Source organism: Penaeus japonicus, unplaced genomic scaffold, assembly GCF_977035675.1.
Source record: "Penaeus japonicus unplaced genomic scaffold, GWHDUDI00000001_assembly GWHDUDI00000023, whole genome shotgun sequence".
NCBI classification, from domain to species: domain Eukaryota; kingdom Metazoa; phylum Arthropoda; class Malacostraca; order Decapoda; family Penaeidae; genus Penaeus; species Penaeus japonicus.
The window spans coordinates 21145297-21165296 of NW_028234425.1; the positions used below are offsets into that span (position 1 = coordinate 21145297).

Consider the following 20000-nt stretch of genomic DNA (forward strand, 5'->3'; position numbering starts at 1 on the left):
TAATGTTTCCTTCCAGTTAATAAATACAATGTCAATTCAACAAAGCCAAACCTTATTCACAAATATTTTGATAATCAAGAGAAACGGGCTCTGCACGCAGCTTACCATGCTAAGATAATCTTTGAATAAAATGCATTGCACTGTAAGACAAAGAATGACACTAATCTCAGTGTGTATGATGGAAATTGAAAAGGAAAACATCCTCTAATAAAATCACAGAATACTGTATACATGATAAGAAAAGTAAAAGTTAAAACCAAGGAATACTATGCGTGTTAGGCGCACAGGCCAAGTCTAGCCCCAGACGGAAAAAAAAGCACGGAAAATCCTAAAGATCCACTTTTGATAACAAATCTCATCACTGTTGGTGCTTGGCCTCCTGGGGGTAACCACAGGCCGGGCCGGCTGGCGAAGGCTTGCCGAGGTTCGTGGCTTCCGCTTGCGAAGGGAGCCCCCTTTCTTGGATCAGTCAGAGATCGTTAACTGAGCAAAGCCTATTAATGCCTTGTCATCAGGGACTTCATTGGCTTCACATTCTGAACTCTGGAAGGCAAAAGGAAACAGATGCAAGCATTAATAATCTACCTACGCAAGGGGAGGTCTGCCAAGACTTCAACAACCTTGATAATTCAAGTATTAGTATATCCATCAAGACTCCTGCCCAAGTCAAAAAGCTCTCTCACTACGTTCAAACTAGGGATGCAAGGTAGGTAGGAGGGTAAAGGATAGTGGTAGATTGGTATAATGAGGAGAACACAAATGCATAAAAAGTTAAAATGAGGAGAAAGAAAAACCAATGAGGGAAAAAAAAAACCACTTGTAGCATTCATTTCTAAAATTATCAATCACAGGTTTACATGAAAACTGAATGGAGTACATAAATGAAAACTTTATGCTTAAAATACCTCCCTTCTATCCCATCCCTTTGAAAAATATTTTCTTCAGTATAGTGTGTAAAACTATGCCCATCTTTTTACTTTCCAAAGTAATTTCTGAAATCAGGACATAACTAACAATGCTATAGAGTTATTAACCCATTGGTTGTGGTATTAAAAAAAGGTCTGTGCAGTAGGATGGCTGTTTTACATGTCTGGCATGGTGCCATCCACGTCTATGACCAACTCTGCCTCTGCAGCAAATCATGCCATCCGCTGCTAATGGGTTAAAGCTTTCTTTAAGACCTTAAATACTACCCTAACTTTATTTGTTAATAGCAAACTTAAAGTGTTCATATTAATTAATGCTTTATATAAGAATAATGTACTTATCTAAATATGTATCTATTATCGGTGTTATCATTATAATTCTAATTACTTGACTCTATTTCAGACCCTGTTGACCTAAACTCTTCCTGCACCTTGACATACTAATGCATAAAACAACTAAAAGCATTATTCACATTGTATAAGCCAGAATAAATTTTGTGAATCACTTTGGGAACGACAACTCAAGAGACTTCTACTTTTGGGCTAAAACTACCAAAACCCCTTGATTTTTCAAAAGATTTAATTAACCCTTCCTCTTTCTCTCAATAAAGAATATTCAATGGTTAGATAAAGAGAAGCGATAAGAAAAAAAAAAAAAAAAAATATAAGAAGAGAGGAATGACCTCTGTCAAAACGAACGAACAAAGTGCCAACATCAGCACTGGAATAGCACCTTCGAGGACCTTACCAATCTAAAGGTGAGGTTTTGACCCATTTCTGGATGTTGAGTAATTTTGTCTAGATTTGCAGCAATGACGACCAAGTCCCGGCCATCGACTAGCCCGGCTGCCACCAGTTCTGAGGCAACCCCTTCCGAAGTGTCTCGGCCGACTGTGAACTCGAACCGGATGTCATTCAGTTCTCTCTTCTGGTTCCTGCAATGAAAAGAAACTTGTTAAAAGCAGCACCCTGGCTCTAGCCAATGCAAGCAAACTGGTGGGAGGGAAACAGGAAGTAGAGAAGTGATAAGAATGGAACTATACCTCTCGCTCTCTCTTTCACTTAGAGTAAATCTGTCTAACAAATGAATTAATTACATTTCTCCCTTATGTTCAATCACTGCAAAATCCCTTCCCTTTCATAAGGCCCACACAGTAATTTCAGTGATATAACCAACCCACTTCATGCCAGTGATGTGCATGTATGGCCCAAACTGTTCATAGCCCTTTAGACTGAGATGCACAGGTGTGTTGCGAGGCATTAAAATTTTCCTTTCTTTTTACAAATTTTGCAATTAGTCAGGAAGTTTCTTAAATAAATATTTTACGTGTCATACCTAATACCTGGTCATATCTTCACTGATTTTCCTGATGAAAACTGAATGACAATATATTCTAGAGAATCTGGGAATTACTTGACAAAAATCACAAGTTATATACTTCACTGATATGTGATGGTAGGAAATACTTTAGTGTTAACATTCTAATAATCCTACTTTACACTCAGTAGTGCCCTAGAAGACATATCAGTTTTAACCAGGTGGACATGGGGAGTGCCTGCAGTTTGTTGTTGGGGATGATGTTACATGTGAATTAGAACTTCATACTGACCGCATGGTCAGGGAGAGATATTGTTGGCTTGTTTTTATAAGCACTTGGGTTCATTTCATGTACAAAAGATAAAAAATAATTGTTTCAGAAATTGTAAGAAAAAATATGACCTATCAATTTATACAAAAAATTGGGTGAAGCGGGAATGAGCAGGAAACGAAGTTGGAAGAGCAACACACTGAAATGTGGTTGAATATTGTGTACTGAATAGCATACCCCAAGATCATATCACAAAACAAATCATTATGTACTTTTTGAACAGATAAGAAGTAATGGAGGAAAATGATGTTCTGAAAAACAGGTACTGAGAAAACAGGAAAATGTGAGAGGTGATCATTGGCTTAACATGCCTGACAAGCTGTCTGTATATGGCTACCCAATCTTCTAAACTTAGTGGAAATGTCTTCTTTGCTTTTACCAAATGATTGCTTCATTCATAAAATTTAGATGTCAATAAAAGTAGAACTTATACAAGGAATGACTTCTGTTTATTTACAGAACAACTTGTTTTTTTTTTTCATATGTTTAATCCAAACTGTCATTTTAGGAGCAGCTTCTGATATTAACCCACTCACGCCGGATGACGTGCTGACACATTTCGTGGTTTTCGCGTCAGACGCCGCCGCCGAGATACCTGGCCAAGGCCGGCGCTCGGGGTGAGCGAGCGGGCAGCCCAGGCTCGCGGCCCGTGCGTCCAAGAATCTCGAAGCGTTCGGATGATGCGTTCGAAAACCTCGGTATAGCGACCGTGCAAAGCCGGAATGGCCCCGGCGTGAATGGGTTAAAAACACTGAGTAAAAAATGTTTTGCTTGAAGTCCACATAGTTTTGATTCTCATGCAAGCTTTCTTCTGCTTCTCGAAGGGATCATGAAATTTGCAAATATATAAAAATCAACATACTATACTATACTATACTATGTATACTCCCCTATATCTTCTTAAATCTTACCAACACCACATGCTGGGCATGACATACAAACAAACAAAACTTTTCTCCCATTACTACTATCTAAAAACATTCACAAGCAGAAGATTGAAACCTCCCAAGCCTCAAGTATCCCTGCAAAGAAATGCCAGAGAGGACGAAGGAGAGGAATGCATCAGACTGTCATGCTCACCTGACCCTCAGCACCAAGTTGATAGGTTCGCTTTCCTGCTGGACGGGAGCTATGAAGCCACCCACACCATCAGCCACTCCCCCAACCACGGCAGGCATAACTGCGGGTATTCCTGCCATGGGCACTACTTGTGGCACTACCTGGGGCACACCCTGGTTAACCACCTGAGGAATGGCTGCAACCGCAGGCATGGAGACAGGCACAGGCATAGGAGAAGTCATCATGGGCTGGGCTCCCATTCCTGACACTGGCATCATGTTCTGTACCTGAAGAGATAATGGCAAGAAAATTGTCATTTTGCACTTGCAATCTCATTAAAATAAATTCACTAAAACAAAAAAAGTTTACATGTAAAATACAGCAGCATCAATAACCCTCCAATCAGGTATGTACGGTCATCCCATATCATAAACTGATTTTCTTCTTTCTTTCTTTTTTTAACCACAGCTTAGATTTTATACAAGTTCTCAACAAAAGTAGAATTATAAACTGGGCAGCCTGTAATACCTCTACAAAAGAAGAAATTGAAAGCCAATCAATGCAGCCACTATTTGAAAAAAATAACAAGGTCTTGGAGACTGATGCAGAAAACTCAATGAATCTCAAGTTTAAATGTTGAGTCCTACTTAACAAAATGGAAATGATAAATAAAAATCATATGGAATAATCCTATGCTACTCTCATGATGATTGGCAGTTTCTCATTTATTCTTACTACATATTTTAAGAATAAGCAAGCTTTTCTCTAATAGCAATATCTAAAAACAAAGTTAGTACGTAGTATGTATAATGTATATACAGGACATACATACTTAAATTTTACTTCTGCCATTGTATTTAAAAAAAAATAAAAAAGGAAAAAGCATTTACATTCTCTACTGTATGTCTTAACCTCAACTATGATCTAAAACAGTAGTGAAATTCAGAAGTTTTTCTTGGAAAACCTACCTGCTGAGGCATCAATCCCACGGGTGCTGCAGGAACATGTTCCATGGGGTATAAAGGAGGTATTTGTTGTTGTGGCATCTGCGGCTGTATTGGCGGCAGTGGCTGTTGTGGCTGGAATGAGGCGTTGTAGGCAACAGGAGCAGTAGTTCCATCCATGCCCGGCTGGAACTGCGGGACAACTTGGGGTGCGTACTGCATCTGAGATGCTTGTGAAGGAGGAGGCTGTGGAGACACAGGCTGCTGTGGTTGCTGTGGCTGCTGCTGCTGCTGTTGCTGCTGAGGAACTTGGGGTTGTTCTGGATGAGGAGTATTTGTTGCTGGACTTGGCTGAGCCTGAGAAGTCTCCTGAGCTGCTGGCTGTGACTGTGTTGGAGTCTGCTCTGGCTGGGCTGAAGTCTGCTGCTGTGTCTGTTTTTCTCCACCACTCTCTGCACTGCTCACAGACACCTTATCTGGCTGGAAAGGTTTCTTCTTTTACTACTTTTTCTATTCTTACATTTTGAACTTACAAAATCCAAATCCTTGTTATGCAACAAGAGTTAAACCCTTATCAACCCGTTAACGACGGGTGACAAGATATCACGTCAAGTAGTGGCAGTGTCAGCCAGCGGGGACGAGATATTTTGTTGTGGCTATCCTCCTGGCCAGAGCGCCGGGTGATCGGGTGTATAGCACTTGGGTGTGGCCAGTGCAGGCGAAATATCCCGGTGTATCGACTATTTGGAGCCAAAATAGCCCCGTCGTTAATGGGTTAACAAATATAAATAAAAAAAAAGAGAAAGGGCAAAAAACAACTGAATGTAATACTACAATAACATGTACACTCTCACGTACACTCTAAAATGTATTCAGCATGTGCATATAGTGCACGTGCACACACACACACACACACACACACACACACACACACTCACTCACACACTCACTCACTCACTCACTCACTCACTCACTCACTCACTCACTCACTCACTCACTCACTCACTCACTCACTCACTCACTCACACACACACACACACACACACACACACACACACACACACACACACTCATTCATTCACTCACTCAACACACACACATGCAAAACCTCTCCCATTTCCTCCCCATGACCTTCCAACCCCACACTACTAGCCCTGGCACTCACCTCGTCGCCGTCCTTCTCCCCTTCCTCCTCGTCGCTGGACCAAACCCAGTCCCCACTCTGGGTGCGATGGAGGCGGCCTGACGTTCCTGGTTGTCGCCCACGGATTTGCTATGTGAGAACATGGTTTGGGTTTTTTGAGGTCTCTCAGAGGAGTGTCACTTATTCTTACATCCCTCAGCATGTGCATCACTTTATTCAAATTGAGCTAAGAGTGTAAAGGGTTATTTAGAAGTGAAAGAGAGAGAGCAAGATATCATCAAGAAGGAAGGCAACAATTAATGCAAATATACGAATACCACAATAGAAAAAATCATATTCACATTATTTAAAATGGCAGAAAATGAGAGAAAAAAAGAGATAAAGGAGATTTATAAGATGCAAAATTTATGTCACACAAAGTAATGCAACCAGGGATGAAAAAATTAAGTGGACAAAGAGAAGCAACATGGTACTTATATACTTAACCACATTTATAAAATTTGTATTAAATACTACACAGTAAACAGAGAATCAATATTGATAACCAGATTGCTTTCTATTTTTCTTATCACAAGCTTGCACCTTAACCCCATATCAGCTACAAATCCCAGAAAGAAAAAATAACTAATACCCTTCATGACACAGATGTGGTACAATCTGTTCACAAAAAAAAAAAAAAAAAAAAAAAAAAAAAACATACCAAAACCACAGTACGATTCCAATCATGCACAAGACAAGTTTACTAAAAATAAAAAGCTCACACCCTCTTCAACATCCAACGGGACAGAGAAATATAGAAAATCCATGAAATCTATTCAGAAAGACACAAATATAAACATTTTCAAAGGAATTAACTTTATGCATTCTATATGTATCATATGACAATTATACGATTAACAGAGTAGATAGTAATGTTACTCTAAATTTAGTCTTTGCATGTTCAAAAGGGCTGACATAAAAAAAGGGGTAATGTGAGTGAATATCCTTACTCCGACACCTTTAGACATGAAAAAATAAATGGTCTTTAAATATCTACATTCCAAATACAAAATTTGAGTTCTGTGTAGTATTCAACACTGTGCAATAAAGCAACATTTCAAAATTCCAATGTATGAACCAGAATATGATTTCATAAGAATATGAAATTATTCTGAGGATGTATCTTAATAGTATAACTATGTTCCAACCAACTGCTTTGTCTGCTGTCACTTTTTCAGATTCAGCAAGTAACTCTTCATGCAATGCAGTGCATTTCATCAAAACTCCTTCCAACATGGCATCATCTCATAAGAGTAACAATTTAAGGAACTAATAATAATTATAAATCATTACAAGCTAGTTCATAAATCATTAAAACATTTCAAAATATTGTGATTTTGTGTGTATGTGTGTGTGCTGCATGAGAGTGGGTGTTGTGTCAATGTGTGTTGCATGTGTGATTGATCTGTGTGAAAGTGGTGCTTGTAAATATGTGTGCTTGAGTGTGTGGTACAAGTTAAATATGTTTAATTGTTTGTGAATGAGCATATGTAGCCTACAAAACAAATGAATGCTATGTCCCTATTCTCGTCATACAGTAACTCTAAGCAACCACCTATGGAATGAAACAACAAAAAATAAGTGACTGACAACAATTACTGACTGAGCTAGACTTAAGTCCTCGACATACAGACACCGTCTCCATTAATTAATTGGCTAGACACTTTCCCAGTAATTACTTAACAAGTTTAAAGATTGGCATGTCCATTCACACAGAATGTATCACAATGGAGACTCTTTATATCTTACATCTGTATTTTTTAGAATAATTATTACGAAAGACTACATCTCAAGACAACCAATAGGCATGTTTTTCTTTATTTTGACTATACATTGTCATATGATAGTATCATCTCAATCAATGAGTATTTACATAAAAAAAATAACAATGAAAGTAATGTAATGATAACATATGAATCTTTTAAAATTTGAATTTGCAGAAAAAAGTCATTTTGAACTATCTATGTCTCTGCTTATATGTCTCACTGGCCAAAATAAGTCACAATCACTAATGTCTGCATGATGAGGCTTCTGATTTCTATACAAATGTTCTTAACAGCCAGTATTGCCCTTTTAACTGAAAGCAAATACATGAAGTTCCATTTCACAGATGGCTTTCCTTCTCAAACAATTTTGTTTCTTTGTTATATAGTTGATAAGAGGAACCTAGAGACTTCCCAAAAATACAGAAAAGATTGAAGAAATAACAACAAAAATATTTTTTCCCAAAATAAGACTGAAAGGAAAAGCCAATCACCCCAGAAATAAAGAAAAAGAAAGAGAAAAAACTACATTTCTTATTCCAGAAATTTCCTTAGAAATTAATGATAGTGATCTGAGGAGCCAAGTGAAAAGGAGACGAGAGGCAGAGGTAATGGAGAAAGGGAGAGGGAGGCTGAAGAGAGCAACATAAGACTGTAGAAGCGCGAAACTCAAGGGAAAACGTGCTGGTTCCCTAAAGGAAGAAAGGTTAGGGGTGTACTGAGGTTGCAAAGTGTGTATAATAAAATAATAATGATAACAATAATAAATAATAATAATTACTTTAAAGAAATTAAAGTTCCCAAAAAAGAAGCCCCTTTTCCATCTACCCAAATTCTAGCATGTTTATTGGAATAATCTCTCGAAAGGCAATTGCTCTTCTTTTCCAGTTTGTTCAAGATTTACTTTCTGAAACCTCAATGAAAACAGATTTCACAATATTATTTTTCTTTTGACTGTTCTAGATTTTTCATAAATTCTAAATCTGATAAAAAAATCTAAGTATCTGCATTATCAAAACTACAAAATATAGTAGTTTTGATAAGTATTATAAATTTCTTCAGTGAAAAGGAAAAAAAGGAAGAAATAACAAAATGTTTTTGGCAGAAAATCAGTGATTCCCAAATTTGAAAAATCAAATTATGGAGAGTGAAAAAATAACTACTAGTGAGTTCTGCATCAACATAGTGATAGAAAAAAATAAAAAATAAAAAGTTATATCCTACTTCCATTACAGTTCCACCTGCTCAAAGACAGAACTCATCAAAGGGAAGTCGTGAATGATTACATTTAAATCATTGCACTGGGTCTAAACTCACCCTCCGTCTTAAATTGGGTTCCTCCTGCAATCAGAAAAAAAATATAAAAATGACATGCAAAAAATCAAAGGAATATATCACTGCTTATCCAACTCTCGACCATAAAATTAGTAGGGGGGGGATGGGAGGGAGAAGAGGGGAAGGGGGGAGGGAGGGAATGCCTCTCATACCTACCCAGTCCGGACTCGTGACCGAGCCCTGGATGGGAGGTCTTACCTTGGCCACTCTCTCCTCTATGGACGGCCCTCCCTGCAGCAGCACCTGCTGAAGGAACTTCTTGTCTTTGGCCTTTTTAAAGAAGGGATGTTTGATGAGCTCTTGGGCCGTTGGACGCTTGGTTGGGTCCTTCTGTAGGCACTCCGTGATCATCCTTCGGATTGTCTTGCCATATCCCTTATACTGATCCTATTGTAGAAGAGGTAAAGATATGACTGTATGTACTGAGCAATATTCTCTCACACTCTAAGCTATGTTAATCAGAAGACTTATGTCACAAACTACTTAATTGGGATATACAAGTATACTTGACAAGAGTCATGAGAGAGTACAAGAAAGATTTTGAGAAAGATATAATTAACTAATGTGCCACTACCATATATCATTAAATTTCATCAATAGTACAACTAAAACTAAAGATTAAATTGTTTCAACTAGACAAAAAAAAAGTTCTTAGGTCCCAAATGAAAAATTCCAATGTTTTTTTTTATTCAAGGCATTGATTTTCAAAAAGAAAGAAACTCTGTTTACCATGACTCAGTAAAACTTACATGAAATCACTGGATGGTATTTCTAATTGGAATCTTAAAGAATGTACAGAACAACTCAATCCACCATTATCATTCATACACCACATTCACTGAGAAAATCACAGCAAACAAAACAATGGATTATGGCTAACATAATGAGTCAGCACTCATAGCTGGCAGAGGCCGGGCCGCCTTGAGCATATAGCCCGGGCGAAGCGACGTCTTCGCATATCTGTCTGAACTGAACTGATCACACCCTGTACAAGTGCAGTGATAAGTAAAGCCCTCTAAATCATAATTCAGTATTACTAATCAGTGTAGTATGCAGACTGATAGGGGGGAAAAAATAGAAGAAAGAGTTGAACTCCTAGAGAAACATGATCAAACATGCATTCCGGATTAAAGAAAGGTAGACAATATGTCACAAATATCTGCCATTTTTACAACAGAGCTGCTTAGATATGGCTGAGTAGATTGCATATATTTAGATTAAAAAACATTGACAAATTATCTACCCAATACAATGAAATCCAATGAAATGGACACTGGAAAAGACATGTAGACTCAAAGGAAAATTTTTGGATGGGATGAAGAAGCAATGAATAGAGTTATTACAACTAAGCATCAAAAGGAGATAAGTATCTTGGAGGGTTTGATAAAGATTCTTCTTAGCATCAATTATGTTGCTGGGCAACTATATAGGATTCAACTGTAAGAGTTAAACTATAAAGAAAGATTGAAGAAAATAAAACATACTATACCAGAGGAAAGAAAATAGTATGACATGATTTAGCTTTACAGTGAATTCTCTGAAACAGCAAAATTAGACAAAATATTTGCAATTTTTAACAAAAAGAAGTTACAGGAAACAACTTGGGTAAAAACCCATACATATGCTTAATTTCTCTCTTTCTTTCTTTTTCTGTTTTGCTGATTTCCTTCTTAAATACACTGACCTTTCAACACTTTCAAACAAAACCAATTCCTCCCTGACTTCCCAGAACCTTAAAAGACACTAACCTTCTCCTCAGCACCCGTTTCAAGCGTGGGTGGATCATTCTGCAGCGTTAGCATAAGAACCTTCATGGGCGGGTATTTATGGTATGGTGCTGTTCCTGTCACCATCTCTATTGCTGTGATGCCGAAGGACCAAATGTCAGCCTTGAAGTCATATCCAGAAACCTGTTAATGGAATAAAGAAGTCTGATATCTATGGCAGTCTGGTACTTGACATCCTTTTCAATATCTGTATTTCAGCATGTGATACAAAACCCAGTATCTAATAACCTATTCTATATCTATAATTACAAGAAAAACAGAGGGTGGGGAGAAATAACTGGCCCTTTATCTCTATTGTAAAGCCTTAGCTGATTGACATAATAAAAACAAGCCATTGTGGAGAGAAAACTTAAACTTATAAGGTTATGTTAGTTGCATTTTGAGCAGTGAGCACTCCTACTTTTCATAAAGTTCTTTTGCTTCCAGTCTTCTCAAATCAAGAAACTACTGTATCAATCCTTCTGAGACGGGCCAGATCTTAACCCATTGCAGACGGAGATGAATTAGCTTGGCCAGCTTCCAAGATAGGTTTTATTTTAGAGAGAGACTGCTTGAAGCAATATAATTTGAAGCATCCCAATCTCTTTCAGCCATTCACTGTAAAACTAGAGCGGTTTTTGTGTTTTATTTTTTGTGTGTTTTATTGAGTTTAGAGACTTATATGTGCCATATGACAGGCTCTATCAGTGCTGCAGTTGACTAAAATTGTAGTATATTATCCATATTAGCTCATTATTTTCTTTATACTCAATGTGATAGAAGTATTGCTATTTTATGGAAGGACAAAAGGCAACTTTATTTTTTCGTATTTTTGTGCTGTCATGAACGAAATATATAACCACCTACAATAAAGATAACCTGTGCTTGTGACTGTGAGTGCCACAGTGAAAGGCATCCATATTGGCACAGGAGCACATTTTAGACACTGGGTATGGATTGAGTCACCTTCCTCTTCTCGTTCTGCTTGCACATCCTTCATCGGTGGTACTTTAGAGCAAGGGTACATCAACTTAGTGTGTGCCATCGCTCTATAGAGACAGTGCTTGCTAGAGACCGTGGATGGGTGCCATTCAAGGCTCTCTCACCTGCTGGTGCTAGGAAAAAGTGGTGCCATCTAGGTTTTGGATGTTAAGCTAGCACGATATTACGGTAATTATAGTAATTATGACTGCATTAGCAATCATCACTCATTCATTTTTCATAGCAAAATAAAATAGCAGTGATCCAAAATTCCCAAACGTCATGTACGGCATGACGCCCGTCGTCAGGCCAAAGCTCCTATGTCATGTATGTCATGACACTCGTATGCAATGGGATAAGATGTTCAGCATGGTCTAGGAATTTTATGATTTATAAATATTTTCTATCATTTTCTACTTATGGTATGAGATCTCAGTCTCAGCCGAGGCTCGCAGCTTGTGCGCCCAAGAGTCTTGAAGCGTTAGGCTTATGCGTTCAAAAACCCGGCATTACGACCATACAAAGCCAGAGCCGCCCCAGCGTGAATGGGTTAAAATACTGCAATCATCTAAATCTTATTTAGGATAAAGCATAGTTCACACCTTACCATTACAATATCAAATCTCTTTGAAAGACATAAAAGCCATTTAAAAGATGTATATATTACAAAAGTTATGATACACACTGGGAAAAAATAAACATACAGCACACCTACCAATCAGCCTCAATAATTTCAAGGACATTGTCGGATGGTACTTTACAACCAATGGACTCGATAAATACCTGTTCCATGACCTCGGGTGCCATCCAGCAGGGAGTTCCCACAAAAGTGTGACGGGACTTTTGCCGAGAGAGATCCCCTCCTGTTGAGAGCCAGGCACTGACACCAAAGTCGGCAATCTGGACAACACCATCTTCACCTAGCAAGATGTTTCCTGCTTTTATGTCTCTGAAATATCCAAGTTGTAACTTAAAAACCTATACACTATTCTAAACTTACTTCTGCTATCCAAAACCAATCTATGTTTATAACACAGGGTTGCATTCCTAACTGTAAAGTGTTACAGTAAACTGGAGTACAAATCTTTAACCCTTTCACTGATCTCAAGAAAAGGGAAGACAGACTCTCCCTCTTCTCCAATATGCAGTTTTAAAAAATCAGCTAACCAGCTAATTCATAGCTATACCTTCATGTACATCTTTTGCTAAGAAAAGAAAAAAGAAAGAAAAAAAGGAGGATCATGAAGTGTAAACAAAGAGAAAAGAAAAGAAGGAAATTATTAAAGTACAGATCTTGCTGTCTATTTTTTCTTAGGGTGGAAAAAAGGGCATTTTGTATGTAAAATCTTTGCAATCAAAACTTATCCTGACCATCATAAAAGTAAAAAATAAAGTGGATAATGAAGAATATATTTTTCTCTTTCTCTCTTCTTGAAATGTGATAGCAATGATGGTTATGAGACCTGTCTGCATCAGAAGGCAATAAGCAAGCAAACTTACAAAAATTAATGACTACTTACAAAAATGAATGAAACGTAACAAGCACCATCTTACAATAATGCCAGTAATGCAAAACAGAGAATAGGGGATATGAATATTATGCCATCTCTGCATGCAGTATTAAACACAAAGGAATTTCTCTCTCTATGTTTGAGTAGTGAAAGAGTTAAAATCCAAAAAGAATGAATGTAGCAAAATAAATAGCTCCAATTTGTATAACACATCAGTAAAACTGCTTTCTTTCAGTTAAGTTTTGACAGTGGATATACAAGTCTCAATTCTAAACAGCATGCAGTAAACTTCACATTATTCAACCACAAATGCTGCACAAAGGGAAAGAGAAATATATCAAATACTAATTGAGGGATCTTGCTTTTTATATCAGATTATATTATCAATTTTTAGAGCTTACAACAATTAGATCATAATCACAATCCCTGTAGGAACTCCCTTCAGAATTCTGTTTTTTTCTGCTTTAGTGAAATGTCTCTCTCTTAATCAGTCTGTGACTTGTTTAGAGTAATTATCAAACAATTACATTACATTAGTATCTTACCTCAAAAACACACATGTGTATGTGTGTGTGTGTGTGTGTGTGTGTGTGTGTGTGTGTGTGTGTGTGTGTGTGTGTGTGTGTGTGTGTGTGTGTGTGTGTGTGTGTGTGTGTGTGTGGGTGTGTGTGTGTGTGTGTGTGTGTGTGTGTGTGTGTGTGTGTGTATGTGTATGTGTATGTGTATGTGTATGTGTATGTGTATGTGTTGTGTGTATGTGTTTGTGTTTGTGTTGTGTGTATGTGTGTGTGTTGTGTGTGTGTGTGTTTTTTTGTTTGTGTGTGTGTGTGTGTGTGTGTGTGTGTGTGTGTGTGTGTGTGTGTGTGTGTGTGTGTGTGTGTATGTGTATGTGTGTGTGTGTATGTGTATGTGTGTGTGTGTATGTGTATGTGTGTGTGTGTATGTGTATATATGTGTGTGTATGTGTGTATGTGTGTATGTGTGTGTGTGTGTGTGTGTGTGTGTGTGTGTGTGTGTGTGTGTGTGTGTGTGTGTGTGTGTGTGTGTGTGTGTGTGTGTGTGTGTGTGTGTGTGTGTGTGTGTGTATGTATGTATGTATGTATGTATGTATGTATGTATGTATGTATGTATGTATGTATGTATGCATGCATGTATGTGTGTACAAAGTTACACAAAGATGAAAACCAAAACAAATATGACCAACATCGTTGACATGCTGGTTTCTCATCCATTTTAGGGCGATGAAAGGGTTAAGATGTCTTCCACAGAGGTTACCAAAGGGTTTTAACTCTGGATGCACTGAACCACATTCTGCTCATGGTGATTTACCCTCCAAGGTCACATACCTGTGTATCTGGCCATTATTATGGAAATACTCTAAGCCCTTAAGCACTTCCCGTAACGTTGTGGCGATCACAAATTCATCAAATACTCCATGTTTAGAGTCAGTTGTTTTCATTCTGCAACAAATAACAATTTACTGAACTCTATTCTTTTAATAGATTCATGAACATACCTGTGTATTTGGCCATTATTATGGAAATATTCTAGTCCTTTAAGCACCTCTCGTAATGCTGTGGCGATCACTACCTCATCGAATACCCCATGTTTACAGTCAGAGGTTTTCATTCTGTAACAAATAATGGAACATTTATTTCTTGTAAGTCAAGGTGGTCCCCCTAAGCTATAGACTCTCTGAAAGACTTGCAAACTAGAGGAACCTGTAACTCACCAAAACTTCCAATTAAAATTATTAATAAGATTGTAAAAAAACAAATGTGATGGAAGAGGAGGAAGGGGAAAAGGAGGAGAAAGAGGAGGAAGAGGAGGAGGCGGAGGAGGAGGAAGAAGAGGAGGAAGGGGGAATAGGAGGAGGGGGAGGAGGGGGAGGAGGAGGAGGAGGAGGAGGAGGAGGAGGAGGAGGAGGAAGAGAAGGAAGAGGAGGAGGAAGGGGGAATAGGAGGAGGAGGCAGAATGAAGATGAAAAATAAAACTGATGAACATTAAGATGAGGAAGAGTTGACATAAAAAGAAGGTAGAGGTAAAGCGAAAGAAGGAAGGGAGAAGGAGGGGCGAAGGAGAAGAGGATAAGAAAAAGAAGTAGAAGCAGAAAAGGGAAGAGATGAAGAGGATAAAAGGAGAGGAGTAGCAAGGGGGAGGTAAAGAAAAGACAGAAGAAAAAGAAGTGGATGGAGGAGGAGAAGCATGAGGATGAAAAAGAAAAATGCGGAAAAAATCAAAGACAACAAAAACTGAGAATGAGATACAAGATGGAATAAAACAAAATGATATTGAAGGAAAAGGAGGAAAGAGAAAAGAAATATATAAAGAAGAAAGTGAACGCTAAGGGATGGATGGGGAAAAAAATTCCAAGGAAACAATGAAATAAAATCCAATGGAACAGAATATACACTCCATTCCAGTGAGACTTTTCCTGATTCAGACTGGGTGTTCCTATATTAACCCTATGATGACGGTGCATCACACCCGTGTGACATGGCTAAATACCCGATGACGGGGCGACACACCAGTGTGACATTCCCGATGCAATATTGCATAGGCCCGGCGTCTGGGGGTTTCCACTTATCGCCGGGCCCGGTGGGATTGGGTTAAGCTTGAGAACAATCTTATTTATAAGTTATTCTTTGCACAAATTATAGTTATATATGTGAAATTTTTGTAGTTGTTGTAAAACAGGAAAATTACTTTCTTGATGTGTTTTTGCATATATGTTTAGCTCTTATGACAAGTATATTATCTTTGTAATTCCTTATACAATCAATTTCATTTAGTAATCCTCAAAGGACAGATCCTTCCTTAAAATAAAACAATCACTGTATTCACAATTCTACTAAAGGCAATGACCAGTAATAACCTCCATTTTAGAGAGATTTGTAAATACAAAATACTCAGAATTAAATTACTCAAGATTTTTTTTTTTGTAAGTAGGTCAAGATGCACTTAACAATGACAATAAAATGATAACTGAGAGGTTGGTGGGGATAAACACTTGATATACAAAGTTGCTATTAAGAAATGTTATACTTAGTCATCATCACCAACTTGTCACATTTATCTTTGTCTCAGTGTAATATGATGTTAAAAGAAGGAAAAGATTAGGTGTAATTCAGAAAAGGAAGTAAAATCCACCCTAAAACAATGACCCCATACCCCCCCCCCCCCACCACCACCATGAAGTAAGCTATGGTTCATGATCACCATATACTTAGAATCAGTGTGGTTGGAGCCATGCAGAGGTCTAATCTTCTTACAGGGTCATTGAAAATATAATTTTTCCAGCTCTCTTCCTCCCACAATACATATTTCCTGGAGAATTTTATACCATTTATTTTTCAAGGGGTAAGGAGAACCCCTTAGCAGCAGTAAAGCCCACACAATGTCTGTAGACGATGTTGGATTGTCCTTGTAGACATGCAGGCAAGTAAATCCAAGTTATTGGCCTTTGACCCGTTACTTGTAATTTTATGTTTGAGTAATAAGCTTCTTTCGAACAGGATTGGGATCTACCTATTACAATGCTGCTATGGTCACACAGAAGGGTGTAGACCAGGGATTCTTACCTGGGGGATTTAGGGGCACGTTCTCTAAATATTTGTAAATCTCTTAACAAGTTAAGAAATTTATTTCTTTAGAAGTTTAAATTTCTTATGAAACATGTAATCTTGATACTGCAATTAATGTGGTATTATTAAGTATTGTGTATATGTGTGTATGTGGGTTCATCATATAAATTTGACTGGTTGAAGATTTGAAGAGGGGGGAAGGAGGCAAGAAATAACTAGAAAAGGGGTTAAAAACCACTGGTGTAGAAAAATATTGGCAAAAGTTGGAGATTACAAAACATAGCATTGCAAGGATATTTTAATAGTGACTAGGCTGGATGAGTAGATGCTCTCTCACAGATAGCCACTGGGCTGTAAACTGTATGAGAATCTTGAAAAAATGAATTGTCATACTGGGATAGCAAAAATTATTAGGACAAAATCTTAAGTCTTTATGCGTCCTATTTATTTGCGGTGACTATAGCACATATTCAGTGAATTGTAGATCTCATCACATCTGATCCACCTGCAGTCACACATGCCAAACAGATCTAAGGTCCAACTAAGGAGTCTATAGACCAGTGCCATTATTGCTTTATTTACCAACCACCACACTGTGTGGTAAGATTTGTTGTTAATGATGATTATACCACACATTAAATAGCACTATAATAAGACAAACTTATTTATAGGCAAAAAATAAATATACTTATACTCCTAGGACTTAATGACCAAATGTCATTAAATTTCTTGATGTAGAACACTTCTACAATTACTTAATCAGACTTCAACTTCCTACTTGACAAACTGAAGAATTTATTCTCCATATTTACCTGTGCTTAATTATATCCAGGAGTGATCCTCCACCTAATAGTTTGAGGACGAGCCATAGTTCTTCTTTTACAACAAAGGATGTGTAGTATGTTACCACGTTCTCATGGTGACACAAGGACATGGCCTGAATTTCTTTCTGTGGAAGTAAAAGTTTTTACTTGTAGTTGAAGTCAATTGTATTCTAAAAATCATATATCAGATTACATTAGATTATCATATTGTAGAAAAGCTGTACTATAATTATATTTTTAGTTGTAAAACTACCACTACAAAATCACCGTGAAGTAATTACAGAATTGATTAATTTCCGTCCTATCAAGAGGTTCATCCAAAATTATTTCAAAGGAGGAGCATGAGAAGAAAGAAAAGAAGAGAGAGAATATGAGGGAGAAAAAGATGCTGAAGAGGAGAATACAGTGCACAGGAGATAAAGTAAGTCTTTACAAGTAGACCTGGATGACCTAAAACAGAGGACTCTCCCTACCAGCAGCTCATCCATGCTCGTATTCCATTTCTCTAAGTTTATTCGCTTGATGGCACATTTTTCGTTGCGTGGAATACATAGCGCTGAGTGTACAACAGCTGTGGCTCCAACACCTGCATGAAACAGACAAAAAAAAGTCAAAAACAAATATATAAATTTGATCCTACGATTAGCTAAAATGAAGTGTGTTAACAAAAGCTTATCCTATCAATAAATAGGGAACTGATTTCTGAAATCTGATAATCTTAAAAGCTCAATTCCTTCAAGAATGAAATCTGATTTCAAATAACAATAATAAATAATACTTGAGATCATCAGTCTGCAACCAATCAATTAGGGATATGGGAAGCATTAGTCTTATTGAATTGTACTATATGCCCAAGTTCTACTGAAATAAAAAATAGATATTAATAGGTTTTCCAACTCAAAAGAGGGAAAATCTAGTACACAGCAAAAATATGACATCCAGAGGAGAAACAAAATATTCAAGATCACCAAGAAAGAAAGAGGAAGGGGAGCAGGAGAATAAAGAAATGGGAGGGGGGGAGGGGAGGAGAGGGGAGGGGAGGAGGTGCAAATGGAGCAGAAGGAGGAGGAGGAGGGAATGGAGCAGGAGGAGAAGGAGGAGGAGGAGGAGGAGGAGGAGGAGGAGGAGGAAGAGGAGTAGGAGGTGGAAATGGAGCAGAAGGATGATGATGATGAAATGGAGCAGGAAGAGGAAAAGGATACGGAGGAGGAGGAGGAGGAGGTGCAAGAGTAGGATGAAATGGAGGAGGAGGAGGAGAAGAGGCAAGACAAAAATTCACCAAGGACTAAGGCTCTTCCTGAAAGAAGGACTAAATCCAGATGTTCATGATTCTCTTGTGGATGTCACTTTTTAGATGGTATTTAATTTTTTTTCCAAAGACAAGTCAATCAAAGAAAGAAAACTGTAGCACATATCCTTTATCTTGGGGATGCCCAATATACATTTATCAAGAATTTGTAAACAATGTCCGTAGCTGACTATAGACCTGTGAAATTGTGACAGAGACCAAAAAGCTGTGTGTTATTGAGTATGATACTTTTACAAAATACTCCCAAATGATGGAGAAGCATTATTATCAATTGTGTTTGTCTTCACAAATTTTCACTCTAGCAATTCCTCCAATAGAGTTTGGCTATAAAATGATACCTGCACAAATCAGTTCCTATTTTACAAACCTGAATAAAGAAAGAAAGGCAAAAATAACTCCTATTTTGAGGTTTCATCTATTCAATTGCCTAACAAGCAAAGCTGATGTCCAGGTCACCAGCAAAGTTAAATGGCAGATTCATGTGGCAAGATGACATTATCGAACACTTAAGTGAGGGAAATTATTGTCTCATCCTGGTTGTTCTACACTAACCACTGTTGCATGCCTTCATATTCTCTTTTCTTAAGGTATGAAAACATCACGAAACAAGCAAAACGGCCCTTCTCCAGTTCAAGAACACGTGAAGGAAATGAAAGTGATTAACAAAATGTAAGAAAAATGATAACAGAAGAAAAACAAGGAGTAGAGTCCCTCAGCTCATCATAACAATGGGGTACAGTACCCTACTCCTCCTTTCCCAGTGGACATCCTTGGATGGTCATGATAAATGGAGACATACAAATTGCATATACTATGATTACAAAGGGACAGGAAAGAAATAGATGGTGAAGAGGAATAAAAAAAAAAAAAGTAAATAAATAAAAAATAGGTATATGACAAGTCATAATTACCACCTATGATAATGTTAGTGATAATGATAATGATAACGGATTTGATATTAATAATGGGATAATAACACAGAAAAAATAGTAATAAAATAAAAATAAATCAGAATAAACTAAATAAAAAAATATAAATATAAGGATACCAACAACAATTACAAAATGCATTCGCTAATCAAAAAAAAAAAAAAAATCCTTGTTACTAATCACTTATTACTTGGGAATCCTGAAGTAAAAAATGCAGAAATAAATAACATATAATAA

General features: G+C 37.5%; 1 protein-coding gene across 14 annotated transcripts in view; it reads right to left on the minus strand.

Moving 5' to 3' along the window:
* The window catches only part of fray (oxidative stress responsive kinase frayed), a 79864-nt gene that overhangs the window by 5765 nt on the left and 54099 nt on the right, over nt 1-20000 (minus strand). For 7 of the 14 annotated variants that reach the window (XM_043008823.2, XM_043008821.2, XM_086550214.1 and 4 more), the window contains exons 3-14: nt 17999-18111; nt 17514-17650; nt 14634-14747; nt 12390-12555; nt 10608-10769; nt 9058-9246; nt 8842-8865; nt 5744-5851; nt 4603-5058; nt 3656-3921; nt 1660-1861; nt 1-543 (exon numbers count right to left, since the gene is read on the minus strand). The exon at nt 1-543 is cut by the window's left edge. In XM_043008823.2, the coding sequence (XP_042864757.1) occupies nt 466-543; nt 1660-1861; nt 3656-3921; nt 4603-5058; nt 5744-5851; nt 8842-8865; nt 9058-9246; nt 10608-10769; nt 12390-12555; nt 14634-14747; nt 17514-17650; nt 17999-18111 (2015 nt within the window). In that variant the 3' untranslated portion in view covers nt 1-465. The remainder of the gene's footprint in view (nt 544-1659; nt 1862-3655; nt 3922-4602; nt 5059-5743; nt 5852-8841; nt 8866-9057; nt 9247-10607; nt 10770-12389; nt 12556-14633; nt 14748-17513; nt 17651-17998; nt 18112-20000) is intronic. The other 7 variants (XM_086550216.1, XM_043008819.2, XM_086550211.1 and 4 more) reach the window with 3 other exon arrangements.